The sequence below is a fragment of the Eucalyptus grandis genome, chromosome 4, assembly GCF_016545825.1.
Source record: "Eucalyptus grandis isolate ANBG69807.140 chromosome 4, ASM1654582v1, whole genome shotgun sequence".
Taxonomy (NCBI): Eukaryota; Viridiplantae; Streptophyta; class Magnoliopsida; order Myrtales; family Myrtaceae; genus Eucalyptus; species Eucalyptus grandis.
In genome coordinates this window covers 36177816-36196044 of record NC_052615.1, presented here as the reverse complement: position 1 = coordinate 36196044, position 18229 = coordinate 36177816, and the positions used below count along the sequence as shown (strand labels likewise).

Sequence of the window (18229 nt, the reverse complement as noted above, 5' to 3'; positions counted from 1 at the left end):
CTCCGTCATAAAATGCTCATGTAAAATGCAGGGGGCCAACGACTAGTTATATCGATCAATTCAAAGAGGAGAAAGTTGAATACGTCGATATCGAAACTCACTTATTTGGGCTTGAACCCAGGCTTCGCGCTCGGTCTCTACCCCCAACATCCGCTGTAAAAATGGTAAACGCAGAGTCGAAATTACGTGAAAACAGGAAATAGGAAAATAAGGAAAGCCTGGTTGTTTTGAACCAAATATATATTAGTTGGAAAATTTGTTCCTTGGGCCTCCATCGATGACCTTCCTTGACATCTTTGCCATTATTGGTTTCTCTCCTTATGGCGCGGAGGCTCATGAGATGGAGGCCGACCCATATTCCTAATTCAGTGACTTGACCAGTAAAGAACTTTCCTGTGGTCCTTTCAGTTGAAAAATTTCGTGACTCTTGATTTTCATACGTAGAAAACAGAAAAGGTAACTTTGTGAGCTTGATTTCGTTTGTGATGGATAACTTGCACCCTTGCGACTTTTAGTTACTGGAACATCCCTCGGTCATGGTCGACGACCCTTGCGCTTTGTGCTATACTTCCTTTGATCTTTACAATAGCTGCAGGCCTTTCACTTTCATTATCTTCCTTTGTTGAAGTTGTGACAGCAGAGTAGTCACTCTGCGTTGGCTAAGTTGTTCTTATTTCCTTAACACCCCCCTCAAATTGGGAAGGGTTAAGAATCCCATACCCAATTTGGTTCTAATAGTAGAGTGAGCACAACATGATAAGGACGTAGTAAAGATGTCAGCAAGCTGAAGATGACTTGGAATATATCGAACATTTATAGAACCTGAGGATACTTTTTCACGAACAAAGTGAAAATCAACTTCGATATGCTTAGTGCGAGCATATAGGATGGGATTAGCTATAAGAGAAATAGCAAATTTGTTATCACAGAACAAGAGTGTGGGTGATATGAGAGATATACCAATATCTCGTAGGACAAAGCTAATCCCAAGTAAGATTAGCAGTAGTTGACACAAGTGCTCGATATTCAGCTTCTGTGGAAGAGCGTGATATAGTAGGTTGTTTCTTGGTTAACCAAGAGAGAAGATTAGAGCCAAGATAAGTGCAAAAACCAGTAGTAGAACGTCTAGTGTCAGCACATCCAGCCCAATCGGCATCTAAGTATTCGTAGAGGGCTGTAGAACTGTTAGAATGGAGGAAGATTCCTAGATGTGCTGTTCCTTTAACATACCGAAGTACTCTTTTCAATTTATGAAAGTCTGCAATTGTTGGATGCTGCATTTTTTGGCATGGCAGATTAGTTGCATAGGCAAGATCAGGTCGGGTGATCATCAAATATTGAAGACCGCCTACTATACTTCTATACTCAAGTGGATCAGCAAACAGAGTATCATCATTTGTCATAACAATTGATCTAAGTGGCAAAGGAGTTGAGACAGGTTTGCATTCTGTCATGTGAGCTCTGTTAAGTAGATCAATGGCATACTTGGTTTAACAAAGAAATAGATCTTAAGAAGTACATTTGGCTTCAATTCCTAAAAAATAATGAAGATACCTGAGATCTTTCATGTGGAATTGAAGGCTCAGTTTCTTGATCAATGTAGCTAGAAGCTGAGCCGAACTGCCAGTCAAAATTATGCCGTTTACATAGAGTAATAACAAGATCAGATTCAACCAAGATGAAGAACACAGAGAGATGGGTCACCAGTACTACAGAAGAAGCCATTTTCAAGAAGAAAATTACTAAGTTTATCAAACCAGGCACGTGGTGCTTAACGAAAACCATATAAAGACCTCTTGAGAAGACAAACACATTGAGATTTTTGAGGATGTATAAACCTAGGTGGCTGCTCCATATACATTGTCTCATTTAAGACTCCATGTAGGAAAGCGTTTTTAACATCAAGTTGATGTATTGGCCAATTTTTCATCATAGCCAGAGAAAGTACTATACGAATGGTAGCATGTTTAACAATAGGATTGAATGTTTCAGTAAAGTCAACTCCCTCTTCTTGATGAAACCCTTTGGCAACTAACTGAGCTTTTAATCTGTCAAGATTACCATCAGGTGCTAATTTGGTTTTAAACACCCATTTACAGCCTATAACATTCATCTAGTTAGTTCTGGGAACTAGTATCCAGGTCTGATTTTCATACAGAGCATTCATTTCTTCTTGCATTGCTCTGTACCACCCTTCATCAGCTAAGGCTAATTTAACTGATCATGGTTCCAGAGGCACTTTATATTCAGCCAAACATGCATACTTAGGATTTGGTTTTATAATACCAGATTTTAGTCAAGTCTGCATATGATGAATAGCAGTAGTACCTTGAGGATTAGATATAGAATTGTGTGGGCCTTGATCAATGACAATGTCGGTTGGTGTGACACTTGTGGAAGTAAGACTTGATTGTTCTTCAGCAACTAAATCGGATTGCATTTGTGTGAAAGATGAAATTTGTGGCATACCTACAATGTATGATGTATCAATGTGATCATCTTCCAAAGTAGGAGTATACTGGAAATTTACTGTATGGTCAATGAAGCCATTGTTTACAGGTGCTACACTTGGAGAATCGAGAAGTTTAACTTCTTTTACCCATTGTTTGTACAGAGTAGTATACTGTTCATAGTTAGTTGTCAATTTCTTTGTGAATGGAAAGAAATTCTCATCAAACACAACATGTCTATTGATATATATACAACCATCAGTAGGAACAAGGCATCGATACCCTTTATGGCGTTCACTGTATTCCAGGAAGACACAGGTTAGAGATTTGGGATCGAATTTATGTTGTGTATATGGTCTAAGACAAGGATAACATGCACATCCAAAGACCCTTAGATGTTCGTAGCTTGGCTGATGATGATGAATTTTGCTGTAAGGTGAGTCTAGTTGTAACTTTGGTGTAGGAAGAATATTCACAATATAGTTAGCTGTCATGAAGGCATCTACCCAAAATTTCAATAGAACTTTAGAGTGATACAACATAGCTAAACCCAATTCAACTATATGACGATGTTTCCTTTTTGAGATTCCATTCTATTCTGGTGTATGTGGGCAAGACATGAACTGTTTTATGCCACAATTCCTTAAATGATTCTGAAATCTGTTGCTTATGAACTCTCCTCCTCCATCACAATGAAAAATTTTGATTCTATGATTGAATTGCCTCTTGACTAGTTTCTGAAACTCAACAAAGATATCATAGAATTTTGACTTTAGCTTCATTGGATACAACCAGCTATAGCGGGAAAAATTGTCTACAAAGATGACATAGTACTTAAATTTCTGAAAAGAACTAACTGGTGAGGGACCCCAAATGTCGCAGTGTATCTTTTCTAAAGGAACATTGGATGTAGTGTCTGATAAAGAAAAAGGTAAAGCTGTACTCTTTGCTATTTGACAGCTTCTACATATAGTCTGTGTTGTTGCATTACAGTAAATCAACTTCTGATTCTGTAGATGCTTTACTATTTTCGAGTTTGTGTGAGCCAATCTCTGGTGCCACACATCTTCTGCTACAGCTTTGTGTCTTTGAGTGAAGAATGCTTCTGTCGTTTGTGAGTCCACTCGGTAAAGTCCTCTAATTTTCCTTCCGAGCTTCATTGTTGTATTGGTGTGATTGTCCTTTACATAGACACTAGTTTTATCAAAGATAAATGAACAAGGATAGTCATCTATTAGTTTAGAAACTGAGAGAAGATTCTTCTTTATTTCTAGAACAATCAGTACATCATTAAGAGGTAATGAGTTGTCCTTAGTATTTAACAGAGTATCACCAATGTAAGTAATAGGCAGACATGACCCATTTCCTATCATAACAGTATCAATTCCACTATATTTAGAGAGTGTATGAAGAATACTAGGATTTGCACTAATGTGAGCTGTAGCACCAGTATTTGGATACCACTCATTTCCTTTTGGATCCTCGAGATGCATCGCTACCAATGCTATTGGAATATCTTCAGCTTGATATGAGTTATCAAATCAATACCAGCAACGAAGTGCATCATGTCCTGGACGTTTACAAATTTGGCACTCCAGTCGAGCACTTCCCGTTATTTTCTCATCCTGCAAATGTTTATTGAAGGTTAGAGTCGAAGATGGATAAGTTTTGATGTCCTGATACCTCTGTGAGTAACTTGCATATGGTCGAAACCCCTGACTAGATCCAGGGAAGTCATTTTTTGTCTAAGCTGCTGATCCCCTTAATCCTGAATCAAGGTGTTTATTCTGTAGTTCTAACTTCCTTCAGAATATCCATAACCACGACCTCTACCATTAGTAGCACGTCATCGACCATAGTTACGTCCCCCTTTGTAATTGCTTCTTTGAACTGCAAAACCAGAGTTCTGAGGGATATATTCTCTGTCAGTGTTTCCTTTTTGCTGTATTTCAGATTGTCTTTGTCCAAAATAAGCTAGATTGGGGTTATATTGGTTCCTGGAATAGTTCTGCAATCTTGTTTCAAATCTTTCTAATTGTGCTATTACCTCATCATATTCTGGTTGAGGTTTCAGGCAATATATAGTAGTTCGAAAATTTTCATACTCAGAACCCAGTCCTTCCAAAACACCAAACATTTTGGTTATCTCATCTATAGGATTTCCTATAGCATTCAGCTGATCACAGATGGATTTGTATTCTCTGAGATAAACAGAAAGAACTCGATCTCGTTTTTGGCAGGCTTGTAGTTTTCCTCTCAATTCAAACTCTCTAGCAACTAAGTTCTGTGTAAAACAATTAAGAAGTGTTTGCCATACCTCATAGGATGTATCTAAGCCAATGATCAAGCTCAGAATGTTTTCAAATACAGCTCCACTAATCCATGATGATACAAGCTAACCAGTTTTTGTCCAATCTGTGTAATCTGGATTTACAGCTTCAGTTTCACACCCTTCAACTTCAATCTATAACATTTGAGGAGGTGATGGAATTTCACCATTAATGAAGCCAAAAAGTTCTTGGCTTTGAAGAAATCTGTGAAACTATAACAGAAAATCATCTTCAGCAAGTTTGATTGTGACAAAATTGGAAATATTGACATGTATTGGGAAAGGGTACTTTTGTGTTCTTGTTGTCATCTTCGTGTTCTCACATCTTTGAAGAAGACGATGATAATGGTGATTTTAAAACACTTTGAAATCTCCAAATCAACAAACGAGAATGATCAATAGCGACTTTGATTTGCTGTGATCAGTGAAGTTCAGACTTATCACAGAGACTCAAACATCACTGGATTTCATACAGGAGTAATCAAGCACTTGGTCTCTACCTTCAACAGAAATAAAGCATGCAAATTAGGGATGAACATAGCACTTACTGTGACTATGAAGCTGGTGGTGCTAGGAAGTGGCTTTGGTTGAATCTGCAACTTCAATGGATGAATAGGGGAGTCTGAATTGAATTTCATCCCTCAACGAGGAATCACCGGAGAAACGGAAGCCACCGCCGTTGCTATAACCACTGCTGATTGGCCTCAGATCTCTACCTTCGAAGCCGAGTCAAGACCTTCAAACTTGGCACAAATCTAAGTTTCGCACTTCGAGCTCCCAATCGAGTGACACTGATCCTCGAGAGCGATCGAGAAGAAGAGAGCAAATCCGATGGAGAGCCGAATCGAGCCACAGAGTGGGAATTGTTGTACCGCCGTGGCCAATATCACCGATGTTGCCAATCTTCGCCCCAAATCGAGAGAGATCTATCGAGAAACCCTTAGAACCACCAGAACCAAGAGCAATTGAGAACCCCCTCGCGATCCCTGACCATCAATCTTTGATTTCCAAGGGTGATTCGCCACCGTCATCACCGCGGTTGCCGTCGGCTTCGGATCAAGTCAGATTCAGCAATCAGAGGACCGGATCTGGCAAGCAGAGAACTGCTTCTACAGCTACAGCACCTTCGATTTGATTTTACAAGCGATCAAATGCTCATGCAAACTATCCAATAAGGATGATCGACCATGCTCTGATACCATGTGAAGATGAACAAGATGAATGAAGATTGAAGAATGATTATGAAACTTTCTTCTCTCTCTGTATTTACACAATATATGCTATACATCACAGAGCACGTTTTTAATGGCATGCTCTGTTTCTCACTCTATCTTATAAACTCAGCGAAGCGGCTAAGAAGAATTTTCTAAAAAGAAGAAAAAAAGGAAAAACTGAACTTAAAAACAGAAAAGCAAACTGAATAATAGCACACGTGTAAATTGAGGTCTTCATCACCGACTCACTTCGTGACGTGGCTTTCCCAGTCAAATAGTCTCCCCTGACTTGTGTGCTTCGCTTTGTGCTATACTTCCTCTGATCTTTACAATAGCTGCAGCCCTTTCACTTTCATTATCTTCCTTTGTTGAAGTTGTGACAGCAGAGTAGTCACTTTGCGTTGGCTGAGTTGTTCTTATTTCCTTAACAGTGATGATAGCTTCTCCTCTATTTGTTGCGGGTCAAGGACTCTTTCTCCTTCTTTGAACTACGGTTCCTACTTTTCATAAAGTGATCTTTGATCAATAATAGAACAGAGTCCATTTGATATCATATCTAAAGGATTCCTTGATTTGAACTGGAGAAACAATGTCACTGGATCATAATCAAACTGGCCCCAACATTCTTTTGTTCGCAGGCATCTACACCAAGGGCATGTCTTGAAAGGAAACAAGGAAAGAAAGAAATGGGAAGAAGAATTAGTAGACAGCAGAAAGTAAAGGACGTGCGAGATTTTCTTCATCAACCCCCCAAGAAAAGAACATGATTGAACCCCGACGCTGAAGTGAAGTTTGTGCAATGAGAACGTCCTTCCAGATGCAATCCAAAGCTAGAAGCAAATAATTTCCAGCAAAACCAAGAAACCAGTGTACAATTGCGGATCTGCAGCAGAGCTTCACCAGTTATCGTGTTATTCTCCAAAAACTTCAAAATGTCGATTTTCATCACCAAGACATCATCGTCCCTCAACTTCTAGCAACTCATGAGGTTAGTGGATACAGTCCTTGAATTCTGTTTCTGGTGGGTGTGGCGGCTCAAAGTGTGGAACAGCTTTCTAAGGCTTCACTCTGATAAGCCTGTCATGTACGTATACGGTGTTCGCGCAGCTTCGCTCTATGACTTTAGCTGCATGAGTAAACATAAAGGAATGAGCACAATTGCCCAATACCCATGATAAGTAGCCTTGTCTTAGCTAACGTAAAATACAGAAGTAAAATGGGAACATAAGAACACCTATACACATTAATCAATGAGTTTTTTAGGCTGTGCATTACGTCGAGAAGATAAAATATGCCTCACTCGCCCCTTTTTCGTCAAAGAAAGAACGATCAGAAATTCCTGTTTCCATTCAGCCTTATGCCAAAACAATGTTAATTCATGAACGGAGAGGAGAAGAGGTGTCATGCTTTGTGGATGCGTGCATCCCTCAAAAAAGTAAAATATTTTTAAATATGGATCAAATTGAATCCATAAAGATTATACAATGGTTGTTTGTTGATGTTGGATTGGAAAATAAATGCCTGGAAATTAAATTGCAGGAAAGATAAATTTACTGGAATTTCAAAGGTAAGGATAATCTTGCGCAGAACATTTAGTTTTTTATTTATTTTTTATTTTACAAAGAGTATAATGTAGATATTTATAACCTACCATCGATAATTACATACAAAGTTTTTTTTTTTAAATCAACCAAGCAGTTTTATCTTTTACCGTGGCATGACCGTCAATTCAGCGATTTTCAATCAAAATTAATTGAAAGAATTAAATTGGCAAATCGTGAAAAGTTTTAGGAAGATTAAAAAGTTTATGATTGAATCAACCGTCATATAATAAGTCTATGATTTTTTGGATAGTTTTCTCAAAAACATATATGTATGGCAAAGCCTAATTGTTTTGAACCAAACAAATTCCTATCGACTAACCTCCAAGTACGTTTCAATTTCCTTCATACCTACGTACCTAAACCTAAACCTAAAATGTTATAACCATGAAAACGATGGTGCATGGGAGACAATTTACTCTGACATGGAGTCTCCTGTTGTATGATTTGTAAAAGGAAACAGAAAAATCATATGATTTCTCCAGACCTGAGCAGGTCTTTAAACTGCTCAAGGAAAGAAATAGGCGGAGGGACCCGCCCTTGGGTGGGAGACCCTTCGTGTCTGTCTTCCATAAAGGCAGGGCTAGGCTTTGAAAAAGATTCTAACCCCACTGCTAGACCAGCCACAAACTTCTCCTTAAGAGAAGACGGCCAGCACGCCTGATCCTCGTGAAGCCGATCCCCAGGTAACCAATCCTGGGCAGGTTCAAGGAAATGCTGGTGCTCGTTGTAGAGTCTCCTGTTGTATGATTTGTAAAAGGAAACAGAAAAATCATATGATTTCTCCTGCTTATAAGGTTTATGTTGCCTTTCAGTCTTCACAATATTGTACAACATTCACAGATGGCACCAACTTGTCCGCCTTGCTGTCGTCTCTACGACGTCTACGTAAAAGGGACAACGTTGTGATTATTGATGTCAAAGAGTAGTTAGCAAAGATGATTTCGCAAAATTTATGTGATAAGATTTATGTTGGTCGTTTTAGCACATTCATCCATGACCAATGCACCATTTGGGACACCACTCAATGGGCCAACTTTCCAAGGGCAATATCTTCTTCAACCATTCTTTTTAATTGATAGATTATAAGTTATAGACATTGGCCATATGTAAACTTTTTTAAAACTAAATGTAAGTGATGTCTATGTTTATAACCCACCAATCAAAGGTATAATCAAAGGGAATTTCCTCTAACAAGGTTATAGGAAAATATGGCACATTTTGTAATCATAATATTACTCTTTTGATGGTAATTCCACTATATCCTCTAATGAAATACCTTCACTCGCGATGATTTTGAGTTTTCATTCCTTAATATCACACTGGATCAATTAAGTACACTCTCCCCTCTCTCACTAGAGTTCAATGGAAATAGATGGGTTCTACATCACATTTAAGAGGGAATTTAAAACCTATTAATTTGGCAATGTTATGTTGAGCGAATTATGAATAAACAACGTGTTAGGAATGTCTAGAAATCTATATTCGCTGATGTTTAACCATGAAACTAAGTTAATTATCCAAAGAAAACCGAAGAAGTAAGTTTTTTCTTTTGTTTACCAGTACCATTGAACTTAATTTGCAACTGCCGAAATCCTTAGTTTCCACAAACAAGCATAAATTTAAGTTGGCTCCTTGCACTAAATCATCAATAGAGCTCTTGCCCTCGTGTTGTCATAAATTGCCGACTTTGCATACATATGATTTTTGTGAAGTTCCTCAAATCACCCGTCACATGCTATTATTATGCCTTCCCGAAACAACATGTCATCTCTTCAAAGGGTGTACTCGCACCAATAATCTCTTATCAAGCTTCTTAAATTCCTTCCTTCGCTTTGGGCTTGAATACTTGCATGATACTTGCCATTTAGGCTCTGTTTATTAATCTTATGGGGAACAACTATTTCTATTTTTTTGTTCTCTAGAACAAAAAAGAACAGAAATCCATTTGCAAAATTTTTATTCTCGAGAATAGATTTGGAACAGGGTTAAAAAGTAGAAAAAAATTAGAGCACGTTTGGTAACGATTCCGTTCTTGAGAACAGATTCGATAAGAAATGATTTTTTTTTTTTTTGGTTCCCGCGAACAATTTTTAAGTATTTTAAGCCGTTTGGTAAATGTCCAAAATTTCTAATTCTGGAATAGAATTGTGTTTGGTATCGTGCTCATTGATTCTATTCCAAATAAATTTCTTTTAATTTTAAATAATTTTTTACTTTTTCTTTTCTTTTCTTTTTCATTTTTTTTCAATTTTTTTTCCTTTTCTCCTATTCTTCTTCTAGCTAGCGACCTCACCGAAGCATTGCCAGCCCTTGGTAAGGCCGACCCTCGTCGGCCGAGCCTCGCCTGGTGGCTAGGCTTGCCTCCCGAGCTCGCTAGACCTCGCATTGGTTGGGGCGAGCCTTCGATAAGCTCACCGGAATCGATTGCCGGCGATCGGCGATGGCGGCGGACGGCGGCGACTATGGTGAATGGTGGTGTGGGATGGTGGTCGATGAAAAAAGAAGAAAAGAGAAGAAGAAGAAGAAGAAGAAGAAGAGAAAATGGAAGAAGAATTGGTTTTGATTCTTAGATTTGTTCCCAAAACAAGAATCAATTTTTTTTTTGTTATTCTTGATTCTGTTCCAAATCTACTTTTAAAAACAAAAAAAAAAATTTGTTCCCAAGAACAAAATTTTTACCAAACACGATTTTGTTCCCAAACCGACCACGAGAACAAAAAATCGAATCGACACTATTTGGATGGTTACCAAACATTGCCTTAGCTTCTTGTTCCCAAGAACAATTCCTAGAATCGGTTATTTTTTTTCTTTCTCTTTCTTTTCTCTTCTTCTTCCCCTTTCTTCTTCTTCCCTTTGGCCAATCGCTGGCCTCGGCTATGACTGGCAATTGGCCAGACGAGGGCTGGCAACGCTCCCCGAGCCTCTTTGTGGCTAGGCGAGGGTTGGTTGGGCAAAGTCAACCTCACTGAGCCACCTCCAAGTTGAGGTAGCTCGGTGCGGCCGAGCTCGAGCCTCGCACAACCATGACGAGGCTCGGCCTTACCAGGCCAGGGCAAGGCTGACCTCATGCTGCTTGGGTGAGGCCAAGGCTTGCCTTGGCTAGGCGAGGCTTCAACGAGCTTGCCATAACTCGTCCAGCCGATCACCGGCCATGGCGGTGGCCAATGACTGGCTATAAAGAAGAAGGAGGAAGAAGAGAAAAAGAAAAAGTAGTAAAAAAATAAATTATTAAAAAATTTAAAGAAACAAAAGAATTTAAAAATCTTACAAAATGCATTTCTATCTTGAGAATAGAATAAAAAAATCATTTTTAATCAAAAAATTGTTTCCCGAAACAGAATGGTTACCAAACGTGCCCTTAGTGACTTGATCACATGACTCGTTGACATAGTGCGTGAAGAGAAGGTAAATTTCTTTTGTTAACAACGTCACAAGCGCAGCTCAACACATTTGATATAAAATTACCTAGGTTACAAGACAAAGTACATTCTGTCAACATTTTCGTAGTTTAAAAAAAAAAAAAAACACACACACACAATTGCAAAACTAGAATTTGAATGAGTTTGTCGCCTTCAAAAGGTTGGTATCTGTTAATATAAAGAGGAAGAGCTTTGTTAGGTGTAGGATTATTAGCACCCCAAATCCTGGAAAACCCTCTTTACTTGCCGGTTCTGGACTTTTGGAGCGTATAAATTGCACCATCACCTCTAATACCATATTGAAACCTATTTGATTATATCGGTTTCATTGCAAATTCCGCAGATTCTCCTAAACCCCACTTCTATTAATGAGATTGAACACTTTGATAGCGACACAAATGCAACAAAACATCTAATCATACCTGGAATCCATAACAATGGAGACAATTGATGCTCACCTTATAAAGGATCTATCTTCTAATATAGGATGTATATAATTGGACAAATGATCTTAGATTATACATACGTAACTTATTTACCCCTTTAAAGGCATGTGCATGGCACATGTTAAGTAAAAAGATTTTCGGGATAAAAGCATAACATTGTACAAGTTCGGGTTTGAGGGAGGGGTATGCAACCTTATGAAGCTCAAAGTTTGTTGTGCACCAATTTCAAAGTTAAGAGGGTAAAATAAAATTCTCCCTAAATGTAAGAATGAGATTTCACACTCACGAAACCTGTGAAACCTAAGAGTGCAATGATAATTTATCTAATTATAAGTGGATTTCCTCATTTTTAAGCAATGTAGTTGCATTTAATCATCCCCAATATTTTCCTCCATATCTAGTTGGAGAAAATTTCCTCAAACCATATCTTTGATTGGTGACATATTATGGATTGTAATGTAAACTAAAATTAAATGCGAGCCTTCATATTTGCAACCCATCAATCAAAGTCATAGTAGAGAATAAGGAAAACATGGCCCTTCTGACTAGCAATCTATAATGTAAATATTTTGCTGCATGGAGAGGGAGCGTCTAAGGAGTTGGCATGCCCTTTATTGATCTCCAAGTTATTTTCCTTTTATTTTCTCCTTTTTGGTTTAATTTCTATACCATGTCGTATTTTGTGTTGCTTGCTTCAGAAATTGCAAATTGGCTTAAGAAAAATTAAATACAAGTGGAACAGGATGTCCCATAATTAAACTATTTATCATTATAATAAGTTGTCTAATTAAAAAATTGCAAAACCAATAGTACTTAGAACATTTAGGCCAAAAGTCGACAAGAAGAAGAAGAAGTAAGAGCATAAGGGTTCCATAATTAAATAAGTTATTTTTGTTAAAGTCCATAAGTTAATGAAAAGCAAATTGTTAATGTTTGCACATAAAGAGAAAGCGTTATTTTTTAGAGCTTAGAATTAAGCTTATAAAATCTATCCAGTGTATAGATCTAAAATAGACGTTAGATAAATGTAAAATCGTGCTCCAAAACAATTTCTATAAGTGGCTGCTTTTAGTGGATGGCCGACATGTGGCACTCTCAATGAGTGACATCTATCATAACATTCTTTTGAAAAAAAATTGGCTTTGAATTTTTCACTTTAATCAAACTAAAATTTGTCCATTATAATTCAAGAGGCAATAGTCACTTTCAATGTAACAACAATATCTTACCAACATGATTTAGTAGACTTCTGAAATTATTATTTCTTGTAATTTATTTCACAAGTCTATTCTCGTGCATACCACGGTGAAAATTGCTTGTGTTTCAAAAACAAAGGGCAAAGGGAAGAGAATTCCTTTTAGGCACAAAGGATCTCCATCTAGGTCCACTCTCAAATCTTCCTTGGATTCGTGCAAGCTCAGCAACTTAATAGTGCACCTCATTCTAGGAGCAAACACAACAAGTAAAAAGATCAATTTTTGAAATCTTTACCTAACACCCAATAAAAAGCTTGCCGCATTGCTTACTCTGCCAATCTTAGTCTTCTGATTTAGCGTAAAAATACAAAATCGAAAATGTTAGCGTTCGTAGCACTCATTCCAAAAGTCATCCAATCAGGGAAAAAAAGAAAGATGCCAATCATTCTTTGAGCGCCTACACACGCAAAGAATCAAAACATAAGCGGGACGCTTTAAGTTTTCCTTTTTTTTTTTTTATGGAAAATCTAGTTTGACTTGCTTTAACTTTTTCAAATACACCCAAGTTCATTAAAAAAGCTATGCAATTTGGCCTGTAAGTCTAGTTCGGGTTCGCTTTAGATGCTATAGCAAGTTATCAACGTTTAGATGTGTTCAAACTCATTCAAAAAGCTACACTATAGTTAAGTAATCTTCCAAAATTACAAGGAAAAGACTATACTTACTTTCCCCTCACTTGAAGTGGGAATTTTCTAAAAACTCGACGGCGCATGGTCACAAAAAGCCTTCATTCCACATGAACGTCATACGGACAAAATAAACACCTGTCACCGGGTATTATATATATCATGAAGCACAGGCAAATTAAATGATGATATAAGTATTTGAGAGCTCAAACGTCACAAGAAGAAGCCCACGCCAGCCTGCCTTCTCCCTCCCATCTTCGCGAGCAAAGAGCGAGAAGGAAAAGCTGGAGAGAGAGGGAGAAGGAGGGAGGATCGAGCAAAGAATAGAGAGAAGAGAGAGGGAGAGAACACCGGAGAGCGAGCTTGAGAGAGAGAGGGGCGAAGGACAGAGAGCTGGGGGACAGAGACCGGAGAGGAAGAAAGGAAAAGGAGAAAAACACAAGAACGAGGCTTCTTCTTCTTCCTCGCCGACCCTCCTGCAGCACCCACCGCCTGCAACCCAACGCCGGCAGCCGAGCCACCGAGCCTCACCGCCGCCCCGCGCCCCCGAAGTCGCGTCCCCGCCTCTGTCTGCCACGTCGACGCTGCTGCCACGACTTGCGGCAACCCACGAGCACCGCTGCACCTCCGCGAGCAGCCGTGAGCACCCGCGACCTCTGCCGGTTGCTGCGTCCTCGTGCCAGTCACCGACACCTGCTGCCGCCGACTCCTTCTCTCCGGCGATCTGCGAACGCCGACGCTGCAGCAAACCAGCAGTTGCCTTCCTCCTTCCGGCGAGTTCCGAACGCCGGCCACCGCCGCTCGCCCCGCGACGCCGCAGCAATCCGCGAGCTCGTTTGCAGCGCCTCCGTCCTCAGCCCGTCCGTCTGCAACCCCTTGCAGCGCTTCCGCCCGCCGGTAGCCGCTCCTCCGCCTCTTCTCCGCCTGCGACTTGCAGCAGCCGAGCCCCCGCCTGACCGACCTCCGGCACAGCGTCGCCGTGCCTCGCCGTGCCACCGCCGCCAGGAAGCCCTAGAGAGGAGGTACGAGCCGGGTCTAAAAACGGGTAGGGTTTTGGGCGATTCAAGGCCGGATTTGGGCTTGTGAGCTTGTGGACTTCCCTTTTTTTTTTAAAAAATTAGACCGGACTGGACCTGCGAGGGAGTTTTTTCTCACGCAGATTTTCGGATCAAAGCACTGGGCGCCATGGACAGCCAAATCCCACTTACCCAAAAGACAGGGCATGGTTGATTTTTTATTAATTTGTCCACTTTTCCCCTCCCGATCCATGTGCATATTTCCACGGGCATCTTAGTGGGCAACCCCAATAGAGGCAGACATTCACAGAGAGATCGGCTCACTAGTTATTGGAGAAGCGAAAATGAAGCTTGATCTAGTTTTTGGGCTTTCTTTTGCGGTGTTGGTCGCGTCGGTTCTTCTCTCTGTGCTCGCATACAATTTTGTCAAGAACAAGAAGGAGAGCCCCCGTCGAGTAGCAGATGATACGGGCGCGTCTGATTCATCCGCTGCTTCGGCAGGAAGTGACTGCTACGACGTGTTCTTGAGCTTTAGCGGCAAGGATACTCGCAAAACCTTTGTGGATCACCTCTACAACAAGCTCGTGGATGCTGGAATCCGTGTGTTTAAAGACGACAATGAGCTTCGCGAAGGTGAAAAGATCGGGACCAATCTTATTTTGGCCATTAATAACAGTAAGATCTCCATCCCGATTCTCTCTAAGAATTACGCTTCAAGCAAATGGTGCCTTCAAGAGCTCGTTGAGATGACAAAGTGCATGAAGAGTGGGCACTTTGTCTTGCCCATATTTTACCGGGTTGAACCGGCCCATGTGTGATACCAAATACGAAGCTTTGGAAAGACTTTCTCCCGTTTAAGTAGGAAGTATTTGGAAGAAGATGTTGCGAAGTGGAAACAAGCACTCCAAGAGGTGGCTTCTCTAAAGGGGTGGGAATCAGACAGATTTGCTAGCGGGTATTTTATTTTCTACCGAAGTCTTGCTTGCTTTCTTTCAGCTGAGACTACACATTCGTGTGTCTCTCAACTTGTGCTTGTGTTTTTTACTCTTATATGCTGGAGCGTTGTAGTGATGAGATAAAAAATATGATTGTTCTTCTAATGCATTTTAGCTCAAATGATTTATAAACAGCTACGAAGGAGAATTGGTAAAAGAAGTCGTAGGAAAAGTTTTGAGGGAGTTAAAGAAGGCCTTTCAGCTGGTTGTTACTGAACAACTTGTTGGAATTGATAATGCTGTGAATGATATTTTGAAATTGCTTGATGATAAACCCGGTGCCACGCAAATTGTTGGCATTCATGGAATGGGGGGTATTGGTAAGACAACTTTAGCCAAGGTCATCTACAATAAGCTCTCTGACAAATTTCAGCATCGTAGTTTCATTCCAGATATTCGAGAATCCTCGCGGCGCAAGGGTATTTCATGTTTGCAAGATCAATTAATCTTTGATATACTGAAAACGAACAATCTAGTGTCTAGTCTAGATGAAGGAATTAGGATTATGGAATCTAGATTTAAAGGCAAGAAAGTCCTAATTCTTTTGGATGATGTGAATCATAAGGATCAACTCAAAGCTTTGGTTGGGAAACCTGACTGGTTTGAGATGGGAAGTAGGATAATCATTACTACAAGGATAAGTTCCATCCTTGATGAAGCTGGGGTGAAATGCAAGTATGAACTTAAGGAAATTGATGAGGATAACTCACTGAGATTACTCAGTAGACATGCCTTTATGAGGGACTCTCCTCCGTGTGAATTTGAATCTCTCTCTCGTGCTGTCGTGTCCACTACCGGAGGGCTTCCTTAGCTCTCGAAGTTATAGGTTCATATTTGTATGGGAAAGATAAAGAATTTTGGCGAGGTGCGTTAGAGAAGTTACGGAAAGTACCACATGAGGAAGTGCAAGAAAAGTTGAAGATAAGTTATGAAGCATTAAACGAGGAGGAAAAGCAAATATTTTTGGATATTGCTTGTTTCTTTATTGGAAGTAATTTAAAAATTGTATCCTACATGTGGGAAGCCAGTGGATTTTTTTCAAGGTTGGGGATTGACACGTTGAGTGTTATGTCTCTAATAAAAATTGAAGATGACGGAGAGTTGAGGATGCATGACCAATTGAGAGATCTTGGAAGAAAAATTGTTCGTGACGAAGATTATTCTGTGCCTTTGAATCGAAGTAGGTTGTGGGTCCATGAGGAAGCCTTGGCAGTACTTCAGAGATATAAGGTAACCGTTACCTCTATTGTTTTGCTTGGACATGAATTATCTTAATTGGAATGAATTGTTCGACCTCACAGTTGAGATCACTCTCCTTGTATTGTATCCTTGATGTGACTCGGAAGTGATGTGCTTAGCATCTAACCATAGTAGACATTTTCTATCGAGTTGAAAAGAAAAAGAAAAAGAAAACTTTGGGTTTAAACAATAAATCCCTGCTGCTTAGTGGTTACTCGTGCACTTGGAGTTAGTATTGATTGATTCTAAGTCGTTATTCGATGTAGCCATCGTGTTAACCACTGCCCCCTCCCTCCCCTTTTTTCTTTTTCCTTTCCCCAGAAATGACTATTGCACTAGTTCTCTAATCGGATAAGAGAAGGAAAAGAAAAAGGAGCAAATAGCATAAACAAAAGAAGGGAAGAAATTTCATCATGTAAAAATAGATAATCGCATATATGACAAAATCTGGTCCAACATAAGCGTCAACTTCAAAACTATAGTGTTAAGGCAAAGTGATATATATGGGTCCAATGTTACCCGATTTGATGCAACATTTGTGAAGGGAATTCCAAAAGTTCGTATTCAGGCCCTTTGTCTTGACGAAGACAAGTCGCAGAGGAAATTCACAACCGAGGCAATTTGAGACACTACCGTTCTTAAGGTTCCTTGCGGTATATGGTGCAAAATTGATAGGAGATTCTGAAGGCTTGCTTCCTAATTTACGATGGCTTGTGTGGAAGGGATGTCCTGCATTTGTGGCTACTAGTTTTTGTTTGGAGAAACTAGTCATACTTGATTTATCAAGAAGTGACATTTCAGATTTTTGGGAAGGTTGGAGTCATCTCAAGGTCGAAGAAGAGCATCTTGTTTTGTCTTTTGTTTCTAATAACTTATTCTTAGCAAAATCAATTGTTTTGTTTTGCAGGTGGCGGAGCAGTTGAAAGTTCTAGATCTTACTTATTGCCGTTGTTTAAATATTATTCCTGATCTCTCAGCCTTTGAAAATTTAGAGATATTAATCCTCGAAGGATGTAATAAACTGGAGCAAATTCCCCATTCTATAGGAAAAGCCAAGGGCCTCATTTTTTTGAACTTGCAAGGATGTGAGAAACTCCAAGGGCTGCCCCAAGAAATGGGCAATTTGGAACAACTGGGCCGGAGCTTAACATAAGACAAACCGCTATAGAGGAAATTCCTCCATGGATAGATTCTTTGAAGAAGCTGGAGATGCTTAATGCTCGTGGTTGCGAATCACTGGTTAAAATTCCCGACTCAATTAGCCATTTGGTAAATTTGTCAACCCTTGACTTGAGCTATTGCATCAGGTTATGTAGACTTCCAGAGAGCATTGGATCCCTCATGAAATTGCAACGCTTGTTATTAAACGGAGTGAAGAATCCAAAAGTTCCCAATTTGATCATGCTCTCCTAATATCCCAACTCAATTGGAAAGTCGGAGTGGTTGATTGAATTGAACTTGTCAAATTCAAGCATTTTGGAATTGCCTGAATCCATTGGGGATTTGAAAAACTTGAAAATTTTGAATATTGCTTATAATGAAGGATTAAGTAGTTTACCTAGCACGATTAGCAAGTTGGGCAACCTTGAAGAATTCGATGCTACGGAATGCGAGACTCTGGGAGGGGAAATTCCC

General features: G+C 39.7%; 4 protein-coding genes across 3 annotated transcripts; all 4 read left to right on the top strand.

Moving 5' to 3' along the window:
• LOC104443244 (disease resistance protein RUN1-like) overlaps window positions 1-18229 on the top strand; it is a 52035-nt gene that overhangs the window by 15708 nt on the left and 18098 nt on the right.
• Window positions 14705-15178, top strand: LOC120292647 (toll/interleukin-1 receptor-like protein). The gene has a single exon (XM_039310936.1). It carries the CDS (start codon window positions 14705-14707, stop codon window positions 15176-15178), a length of 474 nt encoding a protein of 157 aa, XP_039166870.1.
• Window positions 15191-16166, top strand: LOC104442200 (disease resistance protein RUN1-like). The gene is made up of 2 exons (XM_010055559.3): window positions 15191-15315; window positions 15491-16166. Exon 2 carries the CDS (start codon window positions 15663-15665, stop codon window positions 16164-16166), a length of 504 nt encoding a protein of 167 aa, XP_010053861.2. The 5' UTR covers window positions 15191-15315; window positions 15491-15662.
• Window positions 16164-17747, top strand: LOC120292646 (disease resistance protein RML1B-like). The gene is made up of 3 exons (XM_039310934.1): window positions 16164-16585; window positions 17139-17424; window positions 17502-17747. The coding sequence occupies exons 1-3, from the start codon at window positions 16551-16553 to the stop codon at window positions 17745-17747; spliced, it is 567 nt and encodes a 188-aa protein (XP_039166868.1). The 5' UTR covers window positions 16164-16550.

Excerpts from the sequence above, each read along its gene's own strand:
- LOC120292647 (XM_039310936.1), top strand. The coding sequence starts at position 14,705 with ATGAAGCTTGATCTAGTTTTTGGGCTTTCTTTTGCGGTGTTGGTCGCG.
- LOC104442200 (XM_010055559.3), top strand. The coding sequence starts at position 15,663 with ATGGGGGGTATTGGTAAGACAACTTTAGCCAAGGTCATCTACAATAAG.
- LOC120292646 (XM_039310934.1), top strand. The coding sequence starts at position 16,551 with ATGAGGAAGCCTTGGCAGTACTTCAGAGATATAAG. Across the intron at positions 16,586-17,138 it reads CAGTACTTCAGAGATATAAG|GGAATTCCAAAAGTTCGTAT; the intron begins GTAACCGTTACC and ends ACATTTGTGAAG. Across the intron at positions 17,425-17,501 it reads AAGGTTGGAGTCATCTCAAG|GTGGCGGAGCAGTTGAAAGT; the intron begins GTCGAAGAAGAG and ends TTTGTTTTGCAG.